Source organism: Phyllopteryx taeniolatus, chromosome 3 (assembly GCF_024500385.1).
Source record: "Phyllopteryx taeniolatus isolate TA_2022b chromosome 3, UOR_Ptae_1.2, whole genome shotgun sequence".
Taxonomy (NCBI): Eukaryota; Metazoa; Chordata; class Actinopteri; order Syngnathiformes; family Syngnathidae; genus Phyllopteryx; species Phyllopteryx taeniolatus.
The window spans coordinates 16,717,127-16,739,177 of record NC_084504.1 but is presented as its reverse complement, the minus strand read 5'-3'; the positions used below and the strand labels follow the sequence as shown (position 1 = coordinate 16,739,177).

Here is a 22,051-nt window from a genome sequence, read left to right as displayed (position 1 = left end):
GAATAAGCCAGACAAAGCTCAGCAGCAGTCAGATGAATGAAGTGTCTTAACAAGTAGAAACACAGGAGCAAAAAGATGCACAGCTTTGTGACAAAATGTCTGTTTCAACAAATTTTGCATTCACATTTACACATAGTGTTAATGCTGCTGTAGAGTGAAGATAAATGTCTTAAATTGAACACGCCACAGAGAAGAGTATTGTTAACAACCCTGCCAAATGATTAAAAAACTAACTGCCAATTATATAAAATGAGGCTTCAAAATCGTGAAAAAACCCAAGGCCTTGTCTCCGTTTTCAAACACTGTGGGCGTGTCCACTGAATGCGCTGAAACCATGTCCTGCTCAACTGTCAACTGTCCATAAAATACCACCACAATGACGTGGAAAACTCGATGCTACTTTATCTAGCATCTCTCTAATGCCTCCACATATGTTTGCGCTGTGAAAATAAAACACTTAACCCTCTGGTGGCTGGAATATGTTCCACCGATCGTCACGGGAGTTTCCACGCTGCGACAACAAGGAAATCAGCCTCGTTGATCCACAAGCTGGCTGTCAGGTCGGAAAAAATTACTTCGCTCTTCTACCTTCTCTCCATGACGTGCGCACACTCACGGCCGACAACGAGGCACTCTATAGCTAGCTCATTATGGCTGTAAACTTTAAAAACAGGAAATACTCTGAATTCAAATTTATATACGTTTTAAAAAAAGATGCATGCATCCACATTGACGCTGTTTGTCAACAAAATAAATACTCTGCACATTTGTTCCGAAAGTTGAAAACGAAATGAATGCACATTTCATATCAAACTTTATCAATCGGATACAGTTGTAGGATTGTAGAAAGTGTGAAGATAAAGAAAATGTTCTAGCAACAAATCAATAAAGTTGAACTATGGTATGATTTTGAGTGTAAAATTGAAGAATGCAAGCAATCACAGAATGTTGAAACTGTACCCTGTATGCACATTTACATGAAACTTAAAGAAAAAATAAAAGGCTACATTTAAAATTTTGACAGAATATAACAATTTGACACTATTCATGCATAGTATTACAGATATTTCAGCGATTAAATTAGCGCAATGCAGGATTGCTGCTTGTTGATGAAGAATGTAAAAAAAATACTATGCATGCAGCAACCCAACAACGCGGGGCACTTTTTGTGATTACCCACCCTCATTTTGACATCTCTCCCTTTATGCATGTCCACAGGCTCTTGTTTGTGCATTCAATATAACAAAGCAAAAAAAATTGAATTTTTCCCCTATTGGGTACGGCTAAAAAGATTCTTCTTTTTGTTGTTCCTTTTCCTGCATACATTCCAACAGTCATCTTTGCTGCCATGCAGGGGGGATGATTGCAACACAGATCAATTCGAGACAATTGTGTGCAGTTCACAATAGGTCATTGGCTAAAAATGAAACTTGAGCTTAGCAGCTTCTCTTTCCGTTCCTCTGAGCTGCACTGCTGCACCCTTATAACCGCGAGGCTTCTTCCGCAAGTCTCTATAAATAATTGTGGTAGCCTGGATAAGCTCATTACAATTCAAATGCAGACCAGATAGCAGGTGCTTTACATGTCAGTAATGCGTGAGGAGATAATTAGGTTATGGCTTATGACCGACACGCGACCGGGGCCGTTGTAGGACCACAGATGGACTGGTCGCTCTGGATCGCCCTGAGTGTCTGTCCACACCAGCAGCTGCTCCTGGTTATATCGCTGCTTATCACTAACCAGCAGGCACTAAACATGCACAAACAGTACATGCTTCCGGTCTTTTAGCCTTTTGTCACTCTTAGTTCCTCTCTCCAAGAGCTAGGATAAGGGCTAAATTCTTACCATGCATGTACATGTTTTGGTTATTTTTGGTTTTGCACTTTTGATCCCTGTGGCATGACCGACTGATTGTAATACCGGGTGACAGTCCTCTCCTCCTCCCTAAGACTCAAATAATCCCTCCCTGGCTCGTCTCTCTGGAAATCCCACTCACATATCTGATTTTACATGGGAAGCACTGAGTGCTAGTAACGTCATAACCTCAGGCTTTTTTTTAATTTGATTTTATTATTTTTTTTGTCCAGCTGAAATCATGTTATGTTTTAGTATAACATCAGAATCCGTACAGTCAAATTCATTTTAGCCTTATTTTGCATTTTCATCATCTCGGTGGATGTTTGAGCTGAAATATTGTTTACATTCTGGTATTAATATCAAAGTGACAGTTGACATAAGCTTTTTCTTTGGTAGTTGAGACTTTGGTATCTTTCTCAAGGGCACTTTGACAGTGCTTGGAAAGCAAACTCTTCTCAGGCCCTAGTTACCTTTTATTTCCTCCAATCTTTACTACCATGAGCACATGACCCTCTTGTCCTCATAGCAAAGTTTTTACAGACCGAGTTACTGCCTCAAGGCTACCAAAATACAGGGTATCAACATTAGTACAAAAGGGTAAAGTGAGATACAGTCAGGGTCCTTGGATTGGTCGACTGAGCGTTGTCACTTCTGTGTGACAAAGCACCTTTTCTCAAACATACCTGATGTTGAAATAAACCATCACAAGTTTTGGACAAACAAAAAAAAAATGCTAAATGCTCTGTCATTACAACCTCAAGTGGAAACACAAGCTTGGTGAGGGTTTACCATTTCAAACTGTGCTTGCGCAAAAGCATCCACATTTCATTGTAACTCTCTATTGAAGTGGCCATCAAGCAACCTTTTTCCTAATATGTTACCTAATATGTATATGAGGTTATTGGAGAGAGATTATTGGATACGTTGGATTCGTAGTTGTTCCTCCAATTTGTGATTGTCTAAAACCATGCCTTATTAGTTCTAAAGATCTTAGACTACAATGAAAAATCTATCACACCACCATTGTCATTTAGAGCGTGAAGATGACTGGAACCTCAAATTAGGCTGGGGGCTACATGTTAGTAGAATGCAGATTACTGCATTTCTCCCTTACATGGAGTGTGTGTCACAGCCAGACAGGCATTAAGGAAAATTAATTAATACTAATTTGTAACATTGCAAAGACACTTGTGTTATCAGCATATTTAATTCAGGGAATTGACTCGTTTCTCAAACTCATACAGACAAAGGTTGCCCACTGTCCTGACTGATGTAATCGGTGTCGCTTTTGCATGTTCATGAGGATGTCTGTGGGGTGTTTCAGCACAGGACCAGTTGTTGGTTGATAAGCAGGTTGGAGATGTGTGACGAAATGAAGTACAGGTCAGGCCTCATAGTGCGGCTCATGTCTAGTGAATGGATGCCATATTTAGCTGATGGTATCAGTTGGTGCCGGAGTAAAGACAACCACGTCAATGGAATACCAAGCAGGGGCCTTTTATGAATGTTTCATAGGCTCTATTTATGAGTCTGCCGGGTGGTTCTTTTGAAAAAGTTTCAGGGATTTTTGGATCGGTAAAACTGTGTGCGGGGGATGGTTATGCAATAGAAAAGATTGTACAAGGACTCTGTGTGTAGAAATTTGGCATTCAAAAATGTGCTTTGTGTTTGGCCAAATAAACAATGGTAATGTTGTCTTCCGGAAAAAATATTCCAACAGTGATATTCAGTATGAACATAGAAAGTCCATAGAGCTGTACATCTGATCTCCTGCGTTTGCCTATGTTGTTGACAGTCAGTCAGACACATTTTGTTAATATTGTGGAATTGATTGTCTTTAAAAAACCCGTAAAGTGAGTCCAAAGATTTTTTTTTTTTTTTTTTTTTTCTGAACACGTTATACATGTTTGAAGATAATTGCTGAAAACGTGCAAATAATGAACTATGGAGTACTGTATTGTGGCGATATAGCGATAAACTGAGGTTTCACGCATTAAGCAAACACGCCCACAGTGTTTGAGAGTCAAAACATCTTGATTTTCCAAGATTTTGAAGGCTCATTTTATATACATGGTGATATTTTTTGTGATTTTTTTTTTAATTATTCAAATGACGTTGTTTACAACAGTCTTCTCTGTGGCATGTCAAATGTACACGACTTACTTATTTTCACTTTACAGGGACCTAAAGCAATCATTTGGGCAAACTGGAGTACATGACTTTGCTGAAACCTGCAGAGGCACTGTGATTCAGTCCTAAATAGTTCAACATGAAATAGGAGTTCAGAACATTCAGAGAGCTTCTCCCATCCGATTTATTAAATAAAAAAATAAAAAACATTTAGTTTGCCAATATTTCTCTCATATTTCATAAGGACCTTTTGTCAAATGCCCTATCCTATGTGCTACCTAAGTAAGGTAACTAAAATAGTCAAAACACCACTGAGGAGGATGTAATACTACACTGCGGATTACAACCCAAATAATAAACTTATGGTTAAATGACTACCACTTTGATTGTGTCACTCAATAGAGAGCATTATCTTTGTTTAGATAAATTGCTTAATATTGCTCTTGTTTTGGTGTTTGCTAAGCTTCACGTCATTATCTATATTTTTACTCCTGTATCATAAACAATTCTGAAAAATGCTGTTGAACATGCACAAAGTGACTAGATATAAGATTAGATATGCAAGGTGAGAAAAGACATCATCTCTCTTTTTCTCTGGGTACTGTAACAGAAATAGCTCTGCAGTCCCTGCACGTGTTCTGTAGAGAAGTTGGCAGAGTCCTCTAAATTCTGGTCAGTGACGCTCAGTGCCCTGACAAAGCCTCCCTAGCCTGGCTTGCAGTTAGAAACCACTGTGCCGACATGCCAAGAGCTTTAAGTGTCCCACTGATGACTCATTCCTCTTGGAAAGCCTTATCAATAGAACTCTTCATTTTTCATAAACTGACCTCTTAATTTCTCTTCCCTTCTTCCTAGGGCCCTCTCCATGGATATAGACACAGACTATGAGCGGCCCAATGTGGAAACCATTAAATGTGTGGTGGTAGGGGATAATGCAGTGGGCAAGACCAGACTCATATGTGCCCGGGCTTGCAATGCCACCCTCACACAGTATCAGCTCCTCGCCACCCACGTGCCAACCGTTTGGGCCATTGACCAGTATCGTGTATGCCAGGAGGTGGGCACACACATACACAAGACACACAGGATAACGTGTGGAGTAAACTAAATGACTAAAAGAAAAGTTGTACTTAAAGCAATAGACTTGTGTTAAGGCATTTTTGTGTGTTACAGGTTTTAGAGAGGTCTCGGGATGTTGTGGACGAGGTCAGCGTGTCCCTCAGGCTCTGGGACACCTTCGGGGATCATCACAAGGACAGACGATTTGCATATGGCAGGTGAGCGCACACACACACACACACACACACACACACACACACAAAACCAAATCATTGGCTCAAAAACGCAATAACTCTTCGACCACAATCCTATTTTTCTTTTTTTACATTAATTACAGATATTTTAAAGCCTAGAACTTTTAAAGTGAAAAGAAAAAAGACGCTGGCGGGGTTGAGATTATTGTGACATAACTCACCAGTCAATCCCACACCAACAGGGCCAAAGAATTTATAAGGTTTTTCCTCTGTGACCCAACCACCAGCGCTTTTTAGCTGAACTCTGCCCTCAGGCTGTTACACCCTTCCTTCCAGCAGACATGATTGGATCATGGTTTGATCCTCTTACTCGGCATGCCTGGTTCAAAGCTGCTTTATTGGCATGAAATGCAAAAATAATTAAGCAAAACGGGCAAAGAGAATGTCAAATTATAGAGAGAAAAGTATTTTCAATTTGTCACTTAAACTGCTGTTGACAAAATCTGTTAGTTCCAGAATGCTGTTGTTTGCTGGCACTGTGGCGAAATCCAGCCAATTCCAAAAGATGTGCCTACATAGCAGCCATGTTGAAAGTGGCATGATGACGTGGCGGCCATGTTAATATCTATTGTGTACTGTACGTAGAGCACAAGCAGAGAGTGAGAGGCATGGCGGCAGTGTTAACTGAGGAATACAAAACACAAGTCCCTGGAGTCTGAAACATGCTATTTTTGGTACAGTAACATTCGTTCGCCTTTGGCAATGGATTTCGGACTAGGAAGCGCAATAATTTCTCGCAGCTCTTGAAAGCAACTCTTCTAGAGTACTGTACGTCAACAATGCCACCATGACCAAACACACAGGCGTGGTAGGTTTGGATAAAATGTGACATTTTCAAGCTTTTTTTTTATATTTATTTACAATAACCTTGTACTGTACTGGGTGCTTTAGACCACAAAAAAACCTACAAAACAATAATTTTGTACTGTACAGTAATATGGATGCTTAAGGCCTAAAAAAATAAATAAATAAAATCGCTTCAATGTAACGGACAATCGGCTATACTGGACAGCCCCCTGCCCCTATTAGTCCATTCTATCGAGGTTTCATTGTATGGTGTTCGAGCATTTTTTTTCGAGCAAAGGTACCTGCGAGTGCCAGTCTTGCATTTTGACACTATGCAAGTGCCCGACTTTACAGATAGATGGTTAAACAGAAGTTGCAAAACATGTTTCCCTGCCTAAAGGCTTAGAAAAAAGAGAGCTTTTTAAAATAAAAATATGCAGTAGTTCCTACTAATCCCAGTGCATCAGCTCTATTTTTGTACCAAATCCGACTAAATTCAAATGAAAACAGGCTCCAGACATCCAGTAATAGAGCTCTTTGACAACGTAATTTTCATTTGCTTATTTCGATTTTCCATCATCTTAATGAGCCTGTTGATTTTCAAAGTCACAATAACAAGACTCAGGATCGCACAGTCATGCATGTACCGTGGATATCAAAAGTCCCCGTACCCCTGTTCAAATGCAAGGTTTTGTGATAAAATTCTAAAGGCTCCTGTGTCCGAACTGAGCCGTGTTGCATGAACTGATGAAGCCTGCTTGGATGAGAGGTGAAACGTCTGTTAAGGCAAACAGAACAGTCCAGTTGGGATCGAATCAATGCCCTGAAAATGAAATGACCTGGACCAATGAGAATATTCACAGACTACACTATCACATACCAAATGTGAAATGACCAAAATGTGACTAAGACTAATAATAAGCATTTTTGTCCAAAACAAAGACTAAAACAACACTGATTTGGAATTGTTACTAATTCCTTCCACCTTCAAAGACCCAGCTCCATCTGAGGAAAAACAGCTCCAAAGCATGATGCTGCCACCACCATGCTTCACTGAAATGCTTCATAGTAGGCATGGTGTTCTTTTGGTAATGAGTAATCTTATTTTTTGCAACAAACCATACCTTTTGCAATTATGACCAAAATGTTCAACCTTGGTTTCATCGGACGGTAACACATTTTCCTGAATCCATTTGGTTTTTTTTTCTTTGTAAGATAAGGCTTCTGTCTTACCACCTTACCCTTATAACGCAGGCATATGAAGACGATGGAAGATTGTTGTCAAATAAACGAAACAGCCAATACTTGTCAGAAATTCCTGCAGCTCCAATGTTGCTGTAGGCCTCCTGGCAGCCTCCTTGAACAGTTTTCTTATCTTTTCATCAATTCTGGAGGTGTTCGAAAAATATTTCATTGCACTTATTAAAATGACTGTGTTCTATTCTGTTGATTATAACATCATATGAAATCTGCTGTAGTGAAAACAAACAAAAGGTCATCTTGTTCCTGTCCCCTCGTTTCTCTTTCTGATACCATAATATTACAAAACAGACAAGAAGTTATTTGGTATGTTTGGAGGACGCCAGCTGTGTCTTGGCAGGAGATAGTGTAACTGCCCAATTCAATATTGTATATATGACTTTACGTAACTGGAATAGGGAGGCATGTCCTTCCTGCCGCCAAGCAGGTTGGATTTAAACTGTCTCCTTGCATGCAAATTTTTATTAAATTGTCTCTCATTTGCTCTCAATGTGCTTGTCCTGTTTCCTGTCTCTTAATCGACATAAGTTTTCCCTGACAGAGATCCCTCTTGTCCAGTTCTTGGTAATGTCACTTTTGTGGCATATTTTCCCTACTTAATGATGACTGTCTACACTGGGTACAATGGTATATTTAATGCCTTGTAAATGCTTTTGTACCTTTCTCCTGACTGCTACCCTTGAACAATGAGACTCCTTCTGATGCTGTGGAAGCTCTCTGCGGACCATGGCTTGTGCTGTAAGATGTGACTACAAGAATGTGAAGAAACACAATTTGGGGTTAATCAGAGGCACTTTAAATAGTGGCAGGTATGTGTTGTCTCCCATTTAAAAAGAGTTTGAATGTGACTGGTTAAATCTTAACACAGTCACATCCCCAGATGTAAGAGGGTGTGCACACTTGTACAAGCATATTAGTTCTTTTTACTTTACCTCTCGAAAATATTTCATTTCACAGAGGTGGTTAGACATACTGTATATATATCCACTGTACAACACTATGGAGTGGTTCAGTTTTCACAACAGAAGGTCGATGCACTTTGCATCGCCTTGACACCTTTTGGTGTAGCCAAGCAACAGACGTGTATTTGCGTATCTATTTGTGGCACCAAATACTTCGCCTCTGTTGTGTTATTACATTCTTACTGAGTGTGTGTTTACTCAGTTGTTTGTCCCTGTTTGTGTATGTTTCCACACCCTTCCTAATGTTCCGGATGCTTTGTCAGCCTGCAGTCAGCTGATAAAGACGCAGCGCCAGCTCAGCTGTTTTCTGCCTGCCCGCTTGCCTGATGTCTGCAGTGGCAGGCATCAACCTCTCCTCCCCTCCTCTTACTCTTTCTCCTCCTCCTCCCCGCCCATCTTTGTCCATTCACTTGTTCATAGCTGCACATCTCACCTCTCATGGACGCATGGCTAAGCTCACATCACTGCCCCTTCATGCCCCGGAAACAGTCTTCTTCCACTCTTTGTTGATCCCAAAACATGACATCAAGCTTTGTCACATGCCTTATTAGGATTGGAAAATGCAGGCTGGGAAAAAAAGCACAATCTTATACTGAAAATAGGCTAAGTCACATTTCACCTCAGCCTCAACTATGTTTTTTCTATTTTCAATCTGATGCAATGTACTGTAATTAAAAAAGAAAATGTTTTTCCTGCTAATTAAAGCCATTTCTAAAGAAGCATTGTTCTCGCAAACTGATTTAGAAGCTTGTCATATTTGTGGTACATGGAGAGGTACTATGTGACAGTAGGCTAATATACTTATTTCATTTTTGTTTAGGAAAGTCTGAATTATGATAGGATATGTCTAATGTGCTTATGTGTTTGTGTGTATATGCATACGTGTGTGTGTCGCGTCTTACATAATCAAGAAACTGGTGACATTTGTACCGTGGATGCACCACATAAACACATGCAATGCTGGCAGGCCCATTTATATCACATAATAGCTGGCTGTCAATTATTAGCCATAACACAGTCTTTAAATCCACACAAACCATTCACATTATATCTAGAAAGTCGCAACCTGAACAGTCACACCATGCAAAACACGCAGAAGCAAAGATGATCATCGATAAACTTGATTTCATGCATAACATTTCTTATTGGATACACGACAGCCACTGTGACGGTAGTGTAGTTAGGATGGCAAAGCAGTGATCCTATTAGCATACTAGTTCAATCCATGGTGGGAACACTTGGCTGTGTGTCCAAGTGTGATGTAATGGCTTGCTAGCGTACTGTACTGTATGTCAAAGGGAAAATTATTAGCGTAGGTGAGATTAAAGTAGGAAAAGTAAAGAAGCAGTGTATGCACTGCAAAAAATAAATAAATCATGCTTTTCATCATGCGTTCATGCAACTTGTCACGAGGCACACTTCAAACACACGAGGAATGTTAGCCTGTTGGTTTGATCGAGCCATACCTATAGACATTGTCCACATAAACACAGTTACAGCGGCTGGAATAAGTATTTAACACGTCACCATTTTTCTCACTAAATATATTTCCAAAGGTGCTATTGACATGAAAATTTCACCAGATGTTCGGAACAACCCAAGTAATCCATACATACAAAGAAAGTAGAACAAATACGCTCAGAAATTAAGTTATGTGTAATAATGTGAAATGACAGGGAAAGCGTGTTGAACACGCCAAGTGGTATTTATTTTATACTTTGTACAAAAGCCCTTGTTTCCAATGGCAGGTTCAAGACTCCTCCGGTATGGAGAAACTAGTCACATGCATTGCTCTGGTGTGATTTTTGTCCCATTCCGTCACACAAGCAGTCTTCAAAACTTGAAGGTTCCATGGGCTTCTTTTATGGACCTTGAGTTTCAGTTCTTTCCATAGATTTTCGATTGGATTCAAGTCAGGTGATTGGCTGGGCCATTCTAGCAGCTTTACCGGTGTCGACCGGTAGATCGAGAGTTTCGCCTTTCGGCTTAGCTCCTTCTTTACCACAACGGATCGATACAAAGTCCGCATCACTGGAGACGCTGCACCGATCCGCCTGTCGATACCCGTTCCATTCTTCCCTCACTCGTGAACAAGACCCCAAGATACTTGTACTCCTCCACTTGGGGCAGGATCTCATCCCCGACCCGGAGAGGGCACGCCACCCTTTTCCGACTGAGGACCATGGTCTCAGATTTGGAGGTGCTGATTCTCATCCCAGCCGCTTCACACTCAGCTGCGAACGGCTCCAGTGAGAGTTGGAGGTCACGGCTTGATGAAGCCAACAGAACCACATGATCTGCAAAAAGCAGAGATGCAATACTGAGGCCACCAAACCGGAACCCCTCTACGCCTCGCCTGCGCCTAGAAATTCTGTCCATAAAAGTTATGAACAGAATCGGTGACAAAGGGCAGCCTTGGTGGAGTCCAACCCTCACCGGAAACGAGTCCGACTTACTGCCGGATATGCAGACCAAACTCTGACTCCGGTCGTACAGGGATCGAACAGCCCGTATCGGGGGGTTCGGTACCCCATACTCCCGAAGCATCCCCCACAGGACCCCCCGAGGGACACGGTCGAGCGCCTTCTCCAAGTCCACAAAACACATGTAGACTGGTTGGGCGAACTCCCATGCACCCTCGAGGACCCTGCCAAGGGTGTAGAGCTGGTCCACTGTTCCACGGTCAGGGCGAAAACCACACTGCTCCTCCTGAATCTGAGATTCAACTTCCCGACGGACCCTCCTCTACAGCACACCTGAATAGACCTTACCAGGGAGGCTGAGGAGTGTGACCCCCCCCCCCCCCCCCCCCCCCACTGTAGTTGGAACACACCTTCCGGTCCCCTTTCTTAAAAAGGGGGACCACCACCCCAGTGTGCCAATCCAGAGGCACTGTCCCCGATGTCCACGCAATGTTCCAGAGGCATGTCAACCAGGTCAGCCCTACAACATCCAGAGTCTTGAGGAACTCCGGGCGAATCTCATCCACCCCCGGGGCCTTGCCACCGAGGAGCTTTTTAACCACCTCTGTGACCTCAACCCCAGAGATAGGAGAGCCCGCCTCACAGAACCCAGACTCTGCTCCCTCATGGGAAGGCGTGTCTGGGGAATTGAGGAGGTCTTCGAAGTATTCTCCCCACCGGCTCACAACGTCCCGAGTCGAGGTCATCCGCGCCCCATCCCCACTATACACAGTGTTGATGGTGCACTGCTTCCCCCTCCTGAGACGCCGAATAGTGGAGCAGAATTTTCTCAAAGCCATCCGGAAGTCTTTCTCCGTGGCCTCACCGAACTCCTCCCATGTCCCGAGTCTTTGCTTCAGCGACCACCAAAGCTGCTTTCCGCTTGGCCAGCCGCTACCCATCAGCTGCCTCAGGAGTCCCACAGGCCAAAAAGGCCCGATAAGACTCCTCTTTCAGCTTGACAGCATCCCTCACCGTTGGTGTCCACCAACGGATTCGGGGATTGCCGACACGACATGCACCAACCACCTTACGGCCACAGCTCCGGTCGGCCGCCTCAGCAATGGAGGCGCGGAACATGGTCCACTCGGACTCTATGTCCCCCGCCTCCCCCGGAACATGAGCAAAGTTCTGACATGAGCAAAGACAACTTAGCTCCTAGGATCATTGGGACACACAAACGCCTCCACCACGATAAGATGACGGCTCAAGGAGGGGTTATGGCATCCAAAGTGTTCAATTTTGCTCTCATCAGAACAGACTATATTCTACCAGTATTTAATTGACTTGTGCAAAAGTTGTTGAGCAAACTTTAATCGATCTTTGACATGTTTTTTTTTTTTTTTTTTTTACAGCAATGGGGTCCTGCGTGGTGAGCGTCCATACAGGCCATGGCGGCGGAGTGCATTAATCACTGTTGTCCTTTTGACGACACTACCTGCTACTTCCATGTCTTTTTGAAGCGCTCCACAAGTTGTTCTTGGCTCTTGGACAACTCTTCCGATTATTCTTTGCACTCCTCTGTCACAAATCTTGAGAGGAGAGGAGAGGAGGCAAATTTACGGTGGTATGATTGGCTTTCCACTTACGTATTATGGCCCCAATCGTGCTCACTGGAACGTTCAGAAGCTTGGATATGTGCCTGTAACCAATGCCATCATTATGTTTTAGTTTGCTGTGGTCTTGAGACAGCTCTCTGCTCTTACCCATCATGAGATTTGTCTTGACTCACGCCTTGGCAGTGAGACCTTTTGGTAGCCCATCAGTTAGGACTGAACCAGCTGGATTGCTGTTGATTATTGACAGATTTTAGGCCTTGTCTTGGCGTTCCATGCCTTTTTGAACCTCCCTTTCATTTTACATTATCACACAACTTTATTTCTGATCTTATTAGTTCTACTTTCTTTGTATGTATGGGTTACTTGGGTTGTTCCCAACATATGGTGAAAATTTCATGTCAATCGCACCTTGAGAAAAATTTAGTGAGAAAAATGGTGCCGTGTTAAATACTTATTTCAGCCGCTGCATATGGATATTTGCCTATGCAGTTGGAGCTTTTATTCACATAAAACGTGTTCCGGTCACAGAAAATTTACATTTTGGGAAATACTTCATAAAGCTGTTTCAGGTCACCTTTGGTCACCTTGCTGTTATCTCATTACTGATCTAATATTATTGTCTAATATTGTTTTTTTTATTTTTTTATTTATTTATTTTTTACTTCATATTCAAGCGTGACGATCAGGAATAACTCCACTTCTGTCAACTTTATGTCCACACGCAATATAAGATTTTCTTTTTTATTAAGCTTTTTCTGCATCATGTGTTTGATTGGCTGAAATAGCTCCACTTTGAGACCTTATAGCACCACTCCGCTTTGGCATGCACATGACAACCTCTGAGTGCATCTTTATATGCTTTATGGACTTGGCCCCAAACATGTCTATACAAATACCTCTTCACATGTGGATATGGCCTGAAACATACAATTGTACACTATGATTTATGAAAAAAATATATGTATTTATTAATTGATAGTTGATGATTAATTGTACTATGCAAAAAAAAAAAAAAAAAAATCTAATCAAACTGATTCACCAGTTCTAGTAATTGCAGAACGTGATACTGTCTGCCTTGTAATGGTGTTACTAAATGATCTGAATCACTGATATACAGCTCTTTTAAACATTACCAAGAAGCATGTACAAACATAGCACTGCTTTATTTATTAACAAATCAACCAGAGATGTGTTTGTGTGTATATTTGTGTATGTACATGTTTATCCTTAGCAATCAGCCTTCTTTTTAAGAGAGAGTCACATGGGTCATAAAGATCACAAACCTTCGGCTCGTGTATAGACACACACACACACACACACACTGTACCTAGATTTTCTAGAATTACTTTTTTAATGCAAAGTAATAATGTGCAGCGAATCAGTGGCGTCCCTCCCTCATGCGTTCCCTTGACTGTATCAAAGTTCTCAAACACAAACCTGCTTTCATCTGCCCTCGTGTTTCCTGTCTTATCTCTGATCGCAGTTCAGTTTAAGCAGATGAAGTAACGACTGTTTATCTTCCTTCCTGCTCTCCAGGTCGGATGTGGTGGTGCTTTGCTTCTCTCTGGCTAATCCCAATTCCCTTCGCCATGTCCGCACCATGTGGTTTCCGGAGATCAAGCACTTCTGTCCACGGACGCCTATCATCCTGGTTGGCTGCCAGCTGGATCTCCGCTATGCTGACCTGGATGCAGTTAATCGTGCGCGTCGACCCCTTGCCAAGTGAGAAGCCTTCCATATCCGTCCTTAATGGACAGATTCTGATCTGAATGTAACTTTTTAGGACTTTTTAGCGGTTTTAGGGAAGTAATCCCACCATCATTCATGTTGCATTACGAGCCTTAATACCATCATCATCTTTTCCACCTCACAGACCCATCAAACCGACGGATATCCTCCCTCCCGAGAGAGGCCATGAGGTGGCAAAGGAGCTCGGGATACCCTACTATGAGACGAGTATCGTCGCCCAGTTTGGAGTCAAGGATGTTTTTGACAATGCGATCAGAGCTGCCCTCATCTCCCGCCGTCACCTGCAGTTTTGGAAGTCCCACCTGAAAAAGGTGCAGAGGCCCTTTCTCCAGGCACCCTTCCTGCCTCCTCGCCCACCACGTCCCATTGTGGGAATCCCAGACCCACCTCCCATAGATGGCGAGGGCCCCGACTCCCTCTTCTGTCACCCACTCTGTGCAGATGTTGTTTTTCTGCTGCAGGGCAGTGGCACCCGTGTTTTTGCTCACAAAGTCTATCTGGCTACTTCCTGCTCCAAGTTCTATGACCTTTTCACCCTTGAGCTTGGTTCATCCTCCTTCGGGCCACAGGGGGAGCAGGACAAAAGCAAGGAAATCTCGGACAGTGGGGACGAAGATGAGCTGAGCAGAAGAGGAGCCAAGGAGCAAGCTGGGCGCACTAAGAGCCTAGACATTGATAAAGACGGGGTTGGTGGCAGCGTGCGAGGCCTGAATCAACCCCCGCTGCTCCAGCGTGGCTCCTTACGGACTTCCCAGAGTGATAATGCACTCCCCTCTCAAGCCCAGTACTCTTTGGGAACTCCTGTGAGTGGTCGGGCACTTTCGGGATGGGGAAGAGGGTTCTTGAGTCTTTGTCTGGAGCATGTTGATGACCCCATGACTGGACGACCACGACTAATGACTGTGGTAGTCATGGATGCACTCATACAAGAGGAACCATTCAAGGTGATGGACATCAAATTCAGTTTATGTGGAATGAAATACATTACATTACATTTATATGCGAACTCAACTCAGCTCACTTAACAAAAAGCATCACTTTGGCAAATAGTGAACAATTCCTCAAAAAAAGGGGCTTCAAGCTCTCCCATTTGAAGTTTACGGTCAAACTAAACAAAACACATGCACACATAGCTTAGCCTTTAGTCCACTAGCTTAATGCTAATGCTAAAACATAATGGGAAACACATATATAGCCCTTTAAGCAACTTATGTTTGAACACAAATGGTGCAGCAACACATTTAGACATTCAATAGAACTAGTCAATCATGTATTCTTTATCCTCTGCGAGGAGCTGAGACTAGCTGAGAGGAACTGAGACTCTATAATGTACAGATGTCCATGTCCAGTGTATCCGTCTTATACTGGCCTCAGGTGGCCAAGGCGCGCAGCTGCATAATGGCCATTCAATTGATGCAGTGTGACAAAAACTTTAATTCTTTTTAATTCAATTTATTTATTTCATTACTGGCGGCACGACTGGTTAGAGCGTCTGCCTCACAGTTCTGAGTTGTAGTTATACTGTTTTGTAAACTGAAGTGATGGCATACTCTATGTAAATAGGCCAAAGCTTAGTCTAACCCAGTGTTTTCTTGGGCCATGCGTATCAACTAGTTTGTTGAACAAAATACATCAGTCTTGGCATCATTTATTTGACCTCCTGCTCTTGTTCCAGGCCGTGCTGCAGTACTTGTACACTGGCAACCTGGATGAAGGTCGAGGAGACCTAATGCAGGTGGCCACCATCGCTGAGCTACTAGAGGTGTTCGACCTGCGGATGATGGTGGCCAATGTTCTCAACAGGGAGAGTTTCATGAACCAGGAGATAACCAAGGCGTTCCATGTCCGCAGAGCCAACCGCATCAAGGAGTGTCTCAACAAAGGCACCTTTGCTGGTAATCCCCTGTGCTAACTAGCCCTTCAGTTGCACTGGTGACATTGCAGATGTTTTCCATGTATGCATCAGTTAATGTTTGTGAGTGAAAGATGCAAATGCGAACTCCCAGCATTCTCTTTCAGTCTCTAACAATGTACACTGCGTGTACATTTTGTTCCACTGTTTATTTAACATTGTATTTCGACTACAGAATTTGCATTTTGGATTGTATAAGTCATCATCTGACTTGATGCCTGACTGACACTTCAGTCTGCTTGGTTGCCTTGTCTCAATCCTTCTGTGCCTCTTTGTCTTTGTGTGGTAGTGTTGTCTGTCCCCCTAAGCTGTGTTGTGTTTGCATGCAATCACAGCCAACGCCATGCATCTACTGTGTCTCAAGACAGCTTGTCTCCCATTCACTCCTTTGGGTTCATTTTCTCAATCCTCATAATAAACATAATGACGGCAGTCTTTCTCATAATGCTAACAAGCGTTTCCCTCAATGAAACGTTATTTGATGAATTGTTCAAAGATCTGCTTAGTATTTAATTGACCAGATCAAGGAAATTATTTTCTTCGCAAACAATGCCACAATTAAATGGCAGCACTTTCACAGTTGTTTTGATCGATATCAGCACATATGCGGTTTACTCCATTTCCTATACCTTATGTCTGTTCTCCTTCCCTTACTTTCAAAAGCTGTTTTGTCCCTCTGTCAATTTACCTCTCTGTCTACATGTGTCTATGTCTCTCTGTGTGTCTGTCTGTCTGTCTCTGCGTTCGTCTGCCTTGTCCATCTTTCCCCCTCTGTAGCTTGGGCTTCTGTGGCATTCCACGAGATGAATGCTCTTTTCCCACCCCGGTTTTAGATGTGGTGTTCCGGCTGGACGATGGCTATCTCCCGGCCCACAAGCCCCTGCTCATCTCCAGCTGCGACTGGATGGCGGCCATGTTCCGTGGCTCTTTCATGGAAAGCTACATTGAGGAGGTGAGTCCCAACAAACTTACTGGAGTTGCTTTAGTCACATTTAAGCCATCATAGACCTGCATTTGTTGTGTTCATTTTAATTAGATGAGAGGTAACAGTGTTTTCAAGTGTTGGTGAAACATTGAAGCACATACATATGCTATCATATACACTATAGATATTATTTAATGGTTATTGGATATTATTTAATGGTTATCCACAAATTGTGTTAAAATGAAGGTAGCTTGAGACAATCTATTATTTTTTTCTGAGGGGTAAAAGGAGGCATCTATTTGAGGTGTGTCACGACCGTGTAAACACACAGTGAATCAAACCCCAAAGCAAACACCACACGCTGAACAGATTTCAACAGTATTTATTAAAATAAAAGATGCACGCAAGCGTAAAAATGCTAACAACAAAAAGTGGCAGAGCAAAAGGTTGACATGAAAAACAAAAGTACCAGAAGAACAAACTAAAACAGGTGGACCGAGTGCCACAGGAGGAAGTTGCACTATCAGAAGAGAAAAACAAAAATTCAAACACCTACACAAGGCGGACAAGGTAACAAGAACAGAAAACACAGTGGAACTTAAACCTGGAAGACGAGTGGTACTACTGGCAGAAAAACACAGACACAAGGAAGCTCAAGCAATAGTAAGAGGGCTCATCTCAGGTCTCTTAATTGCATCATTCCTTGCTCCTGAAAACATTGAAGGGGACGCGGAAGTTGTTCTCACACCGCCATATTAAGGAGCATCTCACTTGTCTTAAATGCACATCAAGGAGCGAGGAGCTTCCACGGACTAGCTTAAATCGAGGGACGTCTGATGTATTCTCTGCGGAAGTCTTGTAGTTCCTCGATCGTGACGTATGACAATGGGAATGCACCAGCTGGATCGTAAATGGAGCAGAACCTCAAATTAAATAGTTCATCTTCTGTTTTTGTCATTCCTTCATTATTTTTCCTTCATTATGTTGATATTTTGCTAAGTGTTCTATTTGGGGCAGTATTTGCTATCAAAATGACTTCATTACACTGGCTCATGGTTACTACATACTCCCAACCAGCCTATTGCTGCTTGTATAGAAGGCTGTCATTTTCTCAAATGCATTTGGCCACCTAGAGAAAATAAAGTTCTGTTCGTTCCTAATACATAAGCAACATAACACTTGGTACGTACAGTATTTGTGGGTCATTCCAAAAATGTGCTGTGCAGGGGAGGGTTCACCGGAGTGACTTAGGATAGACCAATCACGATCGTCTTTGCATCTGCAAAGTTATGAAGCGTAACATTGATTATATTTGACTTTAGAGTAATCCCACTTGAAATATAAAGCATAAAGTGGACATTTGTGGTGACAGTAATAATTTAGCCATGCAGACGGTTCATTTGTGACACGTCAATGACGTGATGTCCTCTTTAGTTGACAACATCGAGGGACGATTGTCTCATTACCCACAATCATTCCTACCCCCTCCTGCCTCAGTCCTCTGTTAATATCCTTGCTCCTCGAAGGAATTTCTGGTGGGAGGAACTAGCATGTAAAAAAAAAAAAAAAAAACTTGTGAAAAACTTGTTGCATCATTCCCAAAAAGACTCATGGCTGAATTAGCTCGAAAGTGTGCTTCTACTAAATACTGAGCAATGGGTCTGAATACTTATGGCTGTGTGATATTTCAGTTATTCTTTTTTAATAAATTTGCAAAAATTTCAACAATTCCGTTTTTTTTTCTGTCAATATGGGGTGCTGTGTGTATATTGTGGGGGGAAATTTATTTAAATGATTTTAGCATATGGCTGCAATATAAAAAAAGAGTGAAACATTTAAGGGATGCTTTCCGTACCAATGCTTTCCGTACCCACTGTATATTTTTTACATTACATGCATGGGTTTTTTTCCGTTTTATTCCATGCAATGCCAGCTGATATGATATTATACAGTATTTGAGACAGAGAGTCTATCCTCGAAACCACCCAGACTCTGTTGTTAGTGAAAGGGCATGCAAATCAGTAGGTGACATGATAGCAAATTCTGCTAAAATTCTCGGCTGAAGTGGAGCAGCCCCTTAGGAAAAACTCCTCAAACTGTGAAAGTAGCATGTGATCAGCCAGCATTTGCTCTATTTTCATGCTCATGTCACACTTCCTTCCTTATATTTTTAGCTTCACATATTTCACTCTGCAATATCATGACTTTACACCATCTGTGCGCAACAGTGTTAACAACGGATGTGTATTCTAAACCAATGAATTGCTGGTGATTATCTGTAGACATAGAATATATGAAAATGCAGTTAACTGTAATTATTCATTTAAAGCGGCCATTTAAAGGTAATATCTGTAGTCGACACAGCCCTTTTCTAATGGCAGGTTTTTGTGATGGAAAAAAATGAGACCAAGATAATAAAAAAAATATATTATTTTTCACCCTAGAACTATAACCCATACAAATCAATTGAATAAAAATTTTATCTTTTCAAGGGAAGGGAAGTAAAAAGGGTACACACCCTCTGCCACTCGGGATGTGGCTGTGTTCAGATCTAAGTACCTACGTTTAACCCCGAATAAAGTTAAGCTGTTCTAGTATTCAGAAACAGCCATTTTTGTAGTCCCATTTTACAGCACAAGCCATGGTCTGCAGAGAGCTTCCATAGTGTCAGAGGGATCTTATTATTCACAGCTGTCAGTCAGGAGAAGGGTACAAATGAATTTCCAAGGCATTAAATATACCATGGCACAGCGAAGACAGTCATCATCAAGAGAAGAAACTATGACACAACAGTGACATCACCAAGAACTGAACGTCCCTCCAAAATTGCTGAAAAGAGGAGAAGAAAATTAGTTAGGGAGGGTGCTGAGCGGCTGAAAACAACATTGCAGGAGCTGCAAGATTTTCTCAGTAGTAGTAGTGGTAATGGCTGCTCAGTACATTTCCAAAAGTTATGCTTTGTTCCAACACACTATTCACCAGTCACCAAAAGAACACTGTACATACGTGAAACATGGTGGTGGCAACATCATTAACAGGGGCTGTTTTTCTTCAGTTGGAACTGGGGCTTTGGTCAAGATGGAGGAAATTATGAACAGTTCCAAATAGTGGTGAGTGTTAACACAAGCGTCAAGCTTCTGCGAGAAAGCAAAGAAATGTCAGGAAAAGCCTACTGTAACACAGACTCCCATTTAAAATAAGTTTCAACTGAACACAGCCACATCCCCAGTTATTAAAGGGTGTGCACAGTATCTCAGTTGTTTATTTTTATTTCTCTTTTTGAAAAGTTTTTTTTTCCCCCCAAGAGTTGTACAGGTATAGGTCACGTTAATAGTGGATTATTTATTTTATTTTTTTTTATTATTGAAATGATTTATCTTGGTCTCGTCTTTTTGTTTCACAAAAAACCCAGCATTTGAACAGTGGTGTGTAAACTTTTTATATCTACTTTTTTTTCCTCCTCCAGTTTTCGATTTAGTGGACTGTTTGATTCATAGGATTTGGCGCACATCAATATAGTTGTTGTTAGCCATGAATGTGAACGTGACTACTCAATGTTCCATGCCCTCAACTGGTGCTCCAAGCTCCTGAGACCAGCCTGGTCTCAGTGTTGTGACTTTTAGTTGTAATGAGAGGTCTCGCCACGCTGACATTCTCTTAATTGCTTTGAGAAGTAGAGGTTGAAGAGAGCCTCAATGGGTACACTCAGTGGTCCTGGTTAGGGTTCAGTCCATCTCTCTCATCAGTAGATAGTTTCCGGTCGTACTCCATGGGATGTGACTGCATAACCTGAGTGGCAGTAATTAAAAATGCCTTTCCTCTCATTTGTATGCCTATGTTTGTTTAAATGGGTTATAAAAGGGGAGTGACATCCAGAAATCACTAAATGTGTTCAATTTTACAACAATATCCAGAAATCACTAAATGTGTTCAATTTTACAACAATATCTAAAAATAATAACTTTGCGAAGGCAAATCATGCGTGTCAACTTCCGTGATTCTTATCTGTATCAAGATTTCAAATTCTCATATTTTGTAAATAACAGAGAGAGATTGCAAGCTTTTTTGTGTTACCAAATATGAACAATAGTTGAAAACCCCATTACCCTTGATTTCTGATTCCAAAACTAGTTTATAAATTTCGGGTGTAATAATATGATGAAGTGATTCAGCTGTTAGGCTGTTAGCCGAACAGTACAAAAAAAAAAAAAATGATGAGGTGATTAAAGATTTTTATAGTTTGATGTTATGTTTTTATGGATTGATGTTCTGTCTCATACATACTATACTACAAAATCTACACAGACATGTACTACAAAATTGGGCAACAAAAATAGCCCATTGATCGCAAATGAGATTTTGTAAAATAAAATCTAAAATAGTCATTGAATGTGGCACAAATGAGTACTGCTCACAGCAATTAAAGTCTAGCAAAGCTAAAGTTTAGCTTAAAAAATGTCTAATTGAACCACAGGTGAGTCTTCTCCTCATTAAAACACTGAACATTGTTCCTGTGTTCACTGAGAAATTGATAAAAAGTTAACTTTTTGAATGGGACATTCTCAATTATATTAGGGGAAATGTTGATGATCTTCTATTAAAAATGCACATAAGCCAAGCATAATAACACTATCAGGATTCTATGGAGTAACAAGAGCATTAGTGAGCTGCACACAAACGTCTCCCGGCAAAGTTAAAGTGACATATTGGGTCCGTAGTGGAAGCCAAGTCATTAAAAGGCTGAAATAATTCCTGCCTCCAAATTCACCTTTATATTTATCTTGTCATCATGCAGGTGGCCATCCCTTCCACGAGTACAGCATGTATGCGAGGTGTGCTGGAGTACCTCTACTGTGCCATGCTGACACCTTGTGCTGACCTGGAGTCCATTGAACTGATAGTGGTGGCCAACCGTCTTTGTTTGCCACGCCTGGTCGCCCTAACCGGTAAGGATTCTCTGCAGTGATCGTGGAAGTTACGAGAAGGGAAGAGACAGCAAGTACTGACATGATACTTGTGTGTGTGTGCATCTTCAGAGCAGCATGCTGTTGATGAGCTCCTGCAGATGGCAGTGAAAGGGGTTGACGTTGATGGGCACGTTTTGGCCTACTTGGAGCTTGCACAGGTCTGTGTTAA

The 22,051-nt window shown here is 41.8% G+C and overlaps 1 protein-coding gene across 2 annotated transcripts in view; it reads left to right on the top strand.

Moving 5' to 3' along the window:
* The window catches only part of rhobtb4 (Rho related BTB domain containing 4), a 32,706-nt gene that overhangs the window by 4,618 nt on the left and 6,037 nt on the right, over window positions 1–22,051 (top strand). Inside the window, exons 2-9 of one of the 2 annotated variants that reach the window (XM_061767205.1) lie at window positions 4,843–5,044; window positions 5,161–5,264; window positions 13,866–14,051; window positions 14,203–15,022; window positions 15,754–15,973; window positions 16,824–16,942; window positions 21,711–21,861; window positions 21,952–22,040. In XM_061767205.1, the coding sequence (XP_061623189.1) occupies window positions 4,843–5,044; window positions 5,161–5,264; window positions 13,866–14,051; window positions 14,203–15,022; window positions 15,754–15,973; window positions 16,824–16,942; window positions 21,711–21,861; window positions 21,952–22,040 (1,891 nt within the window). Of the gene's footprint in view, window positions 1–4,842; window positions 5,045–5,160; window positions 5,265–12,125; window positions 12,338–13,865; window positions 14,052–14,202; window positions 15,023–15,753; window positions 15,974–16,823; window positions 16,943–21,710; window positions 21,862–21,951; window positions 22,041–22,051 lie in introns of those variants that run through there. The other variant, XM_061767207.1, reaches the window with a different exon arrangement.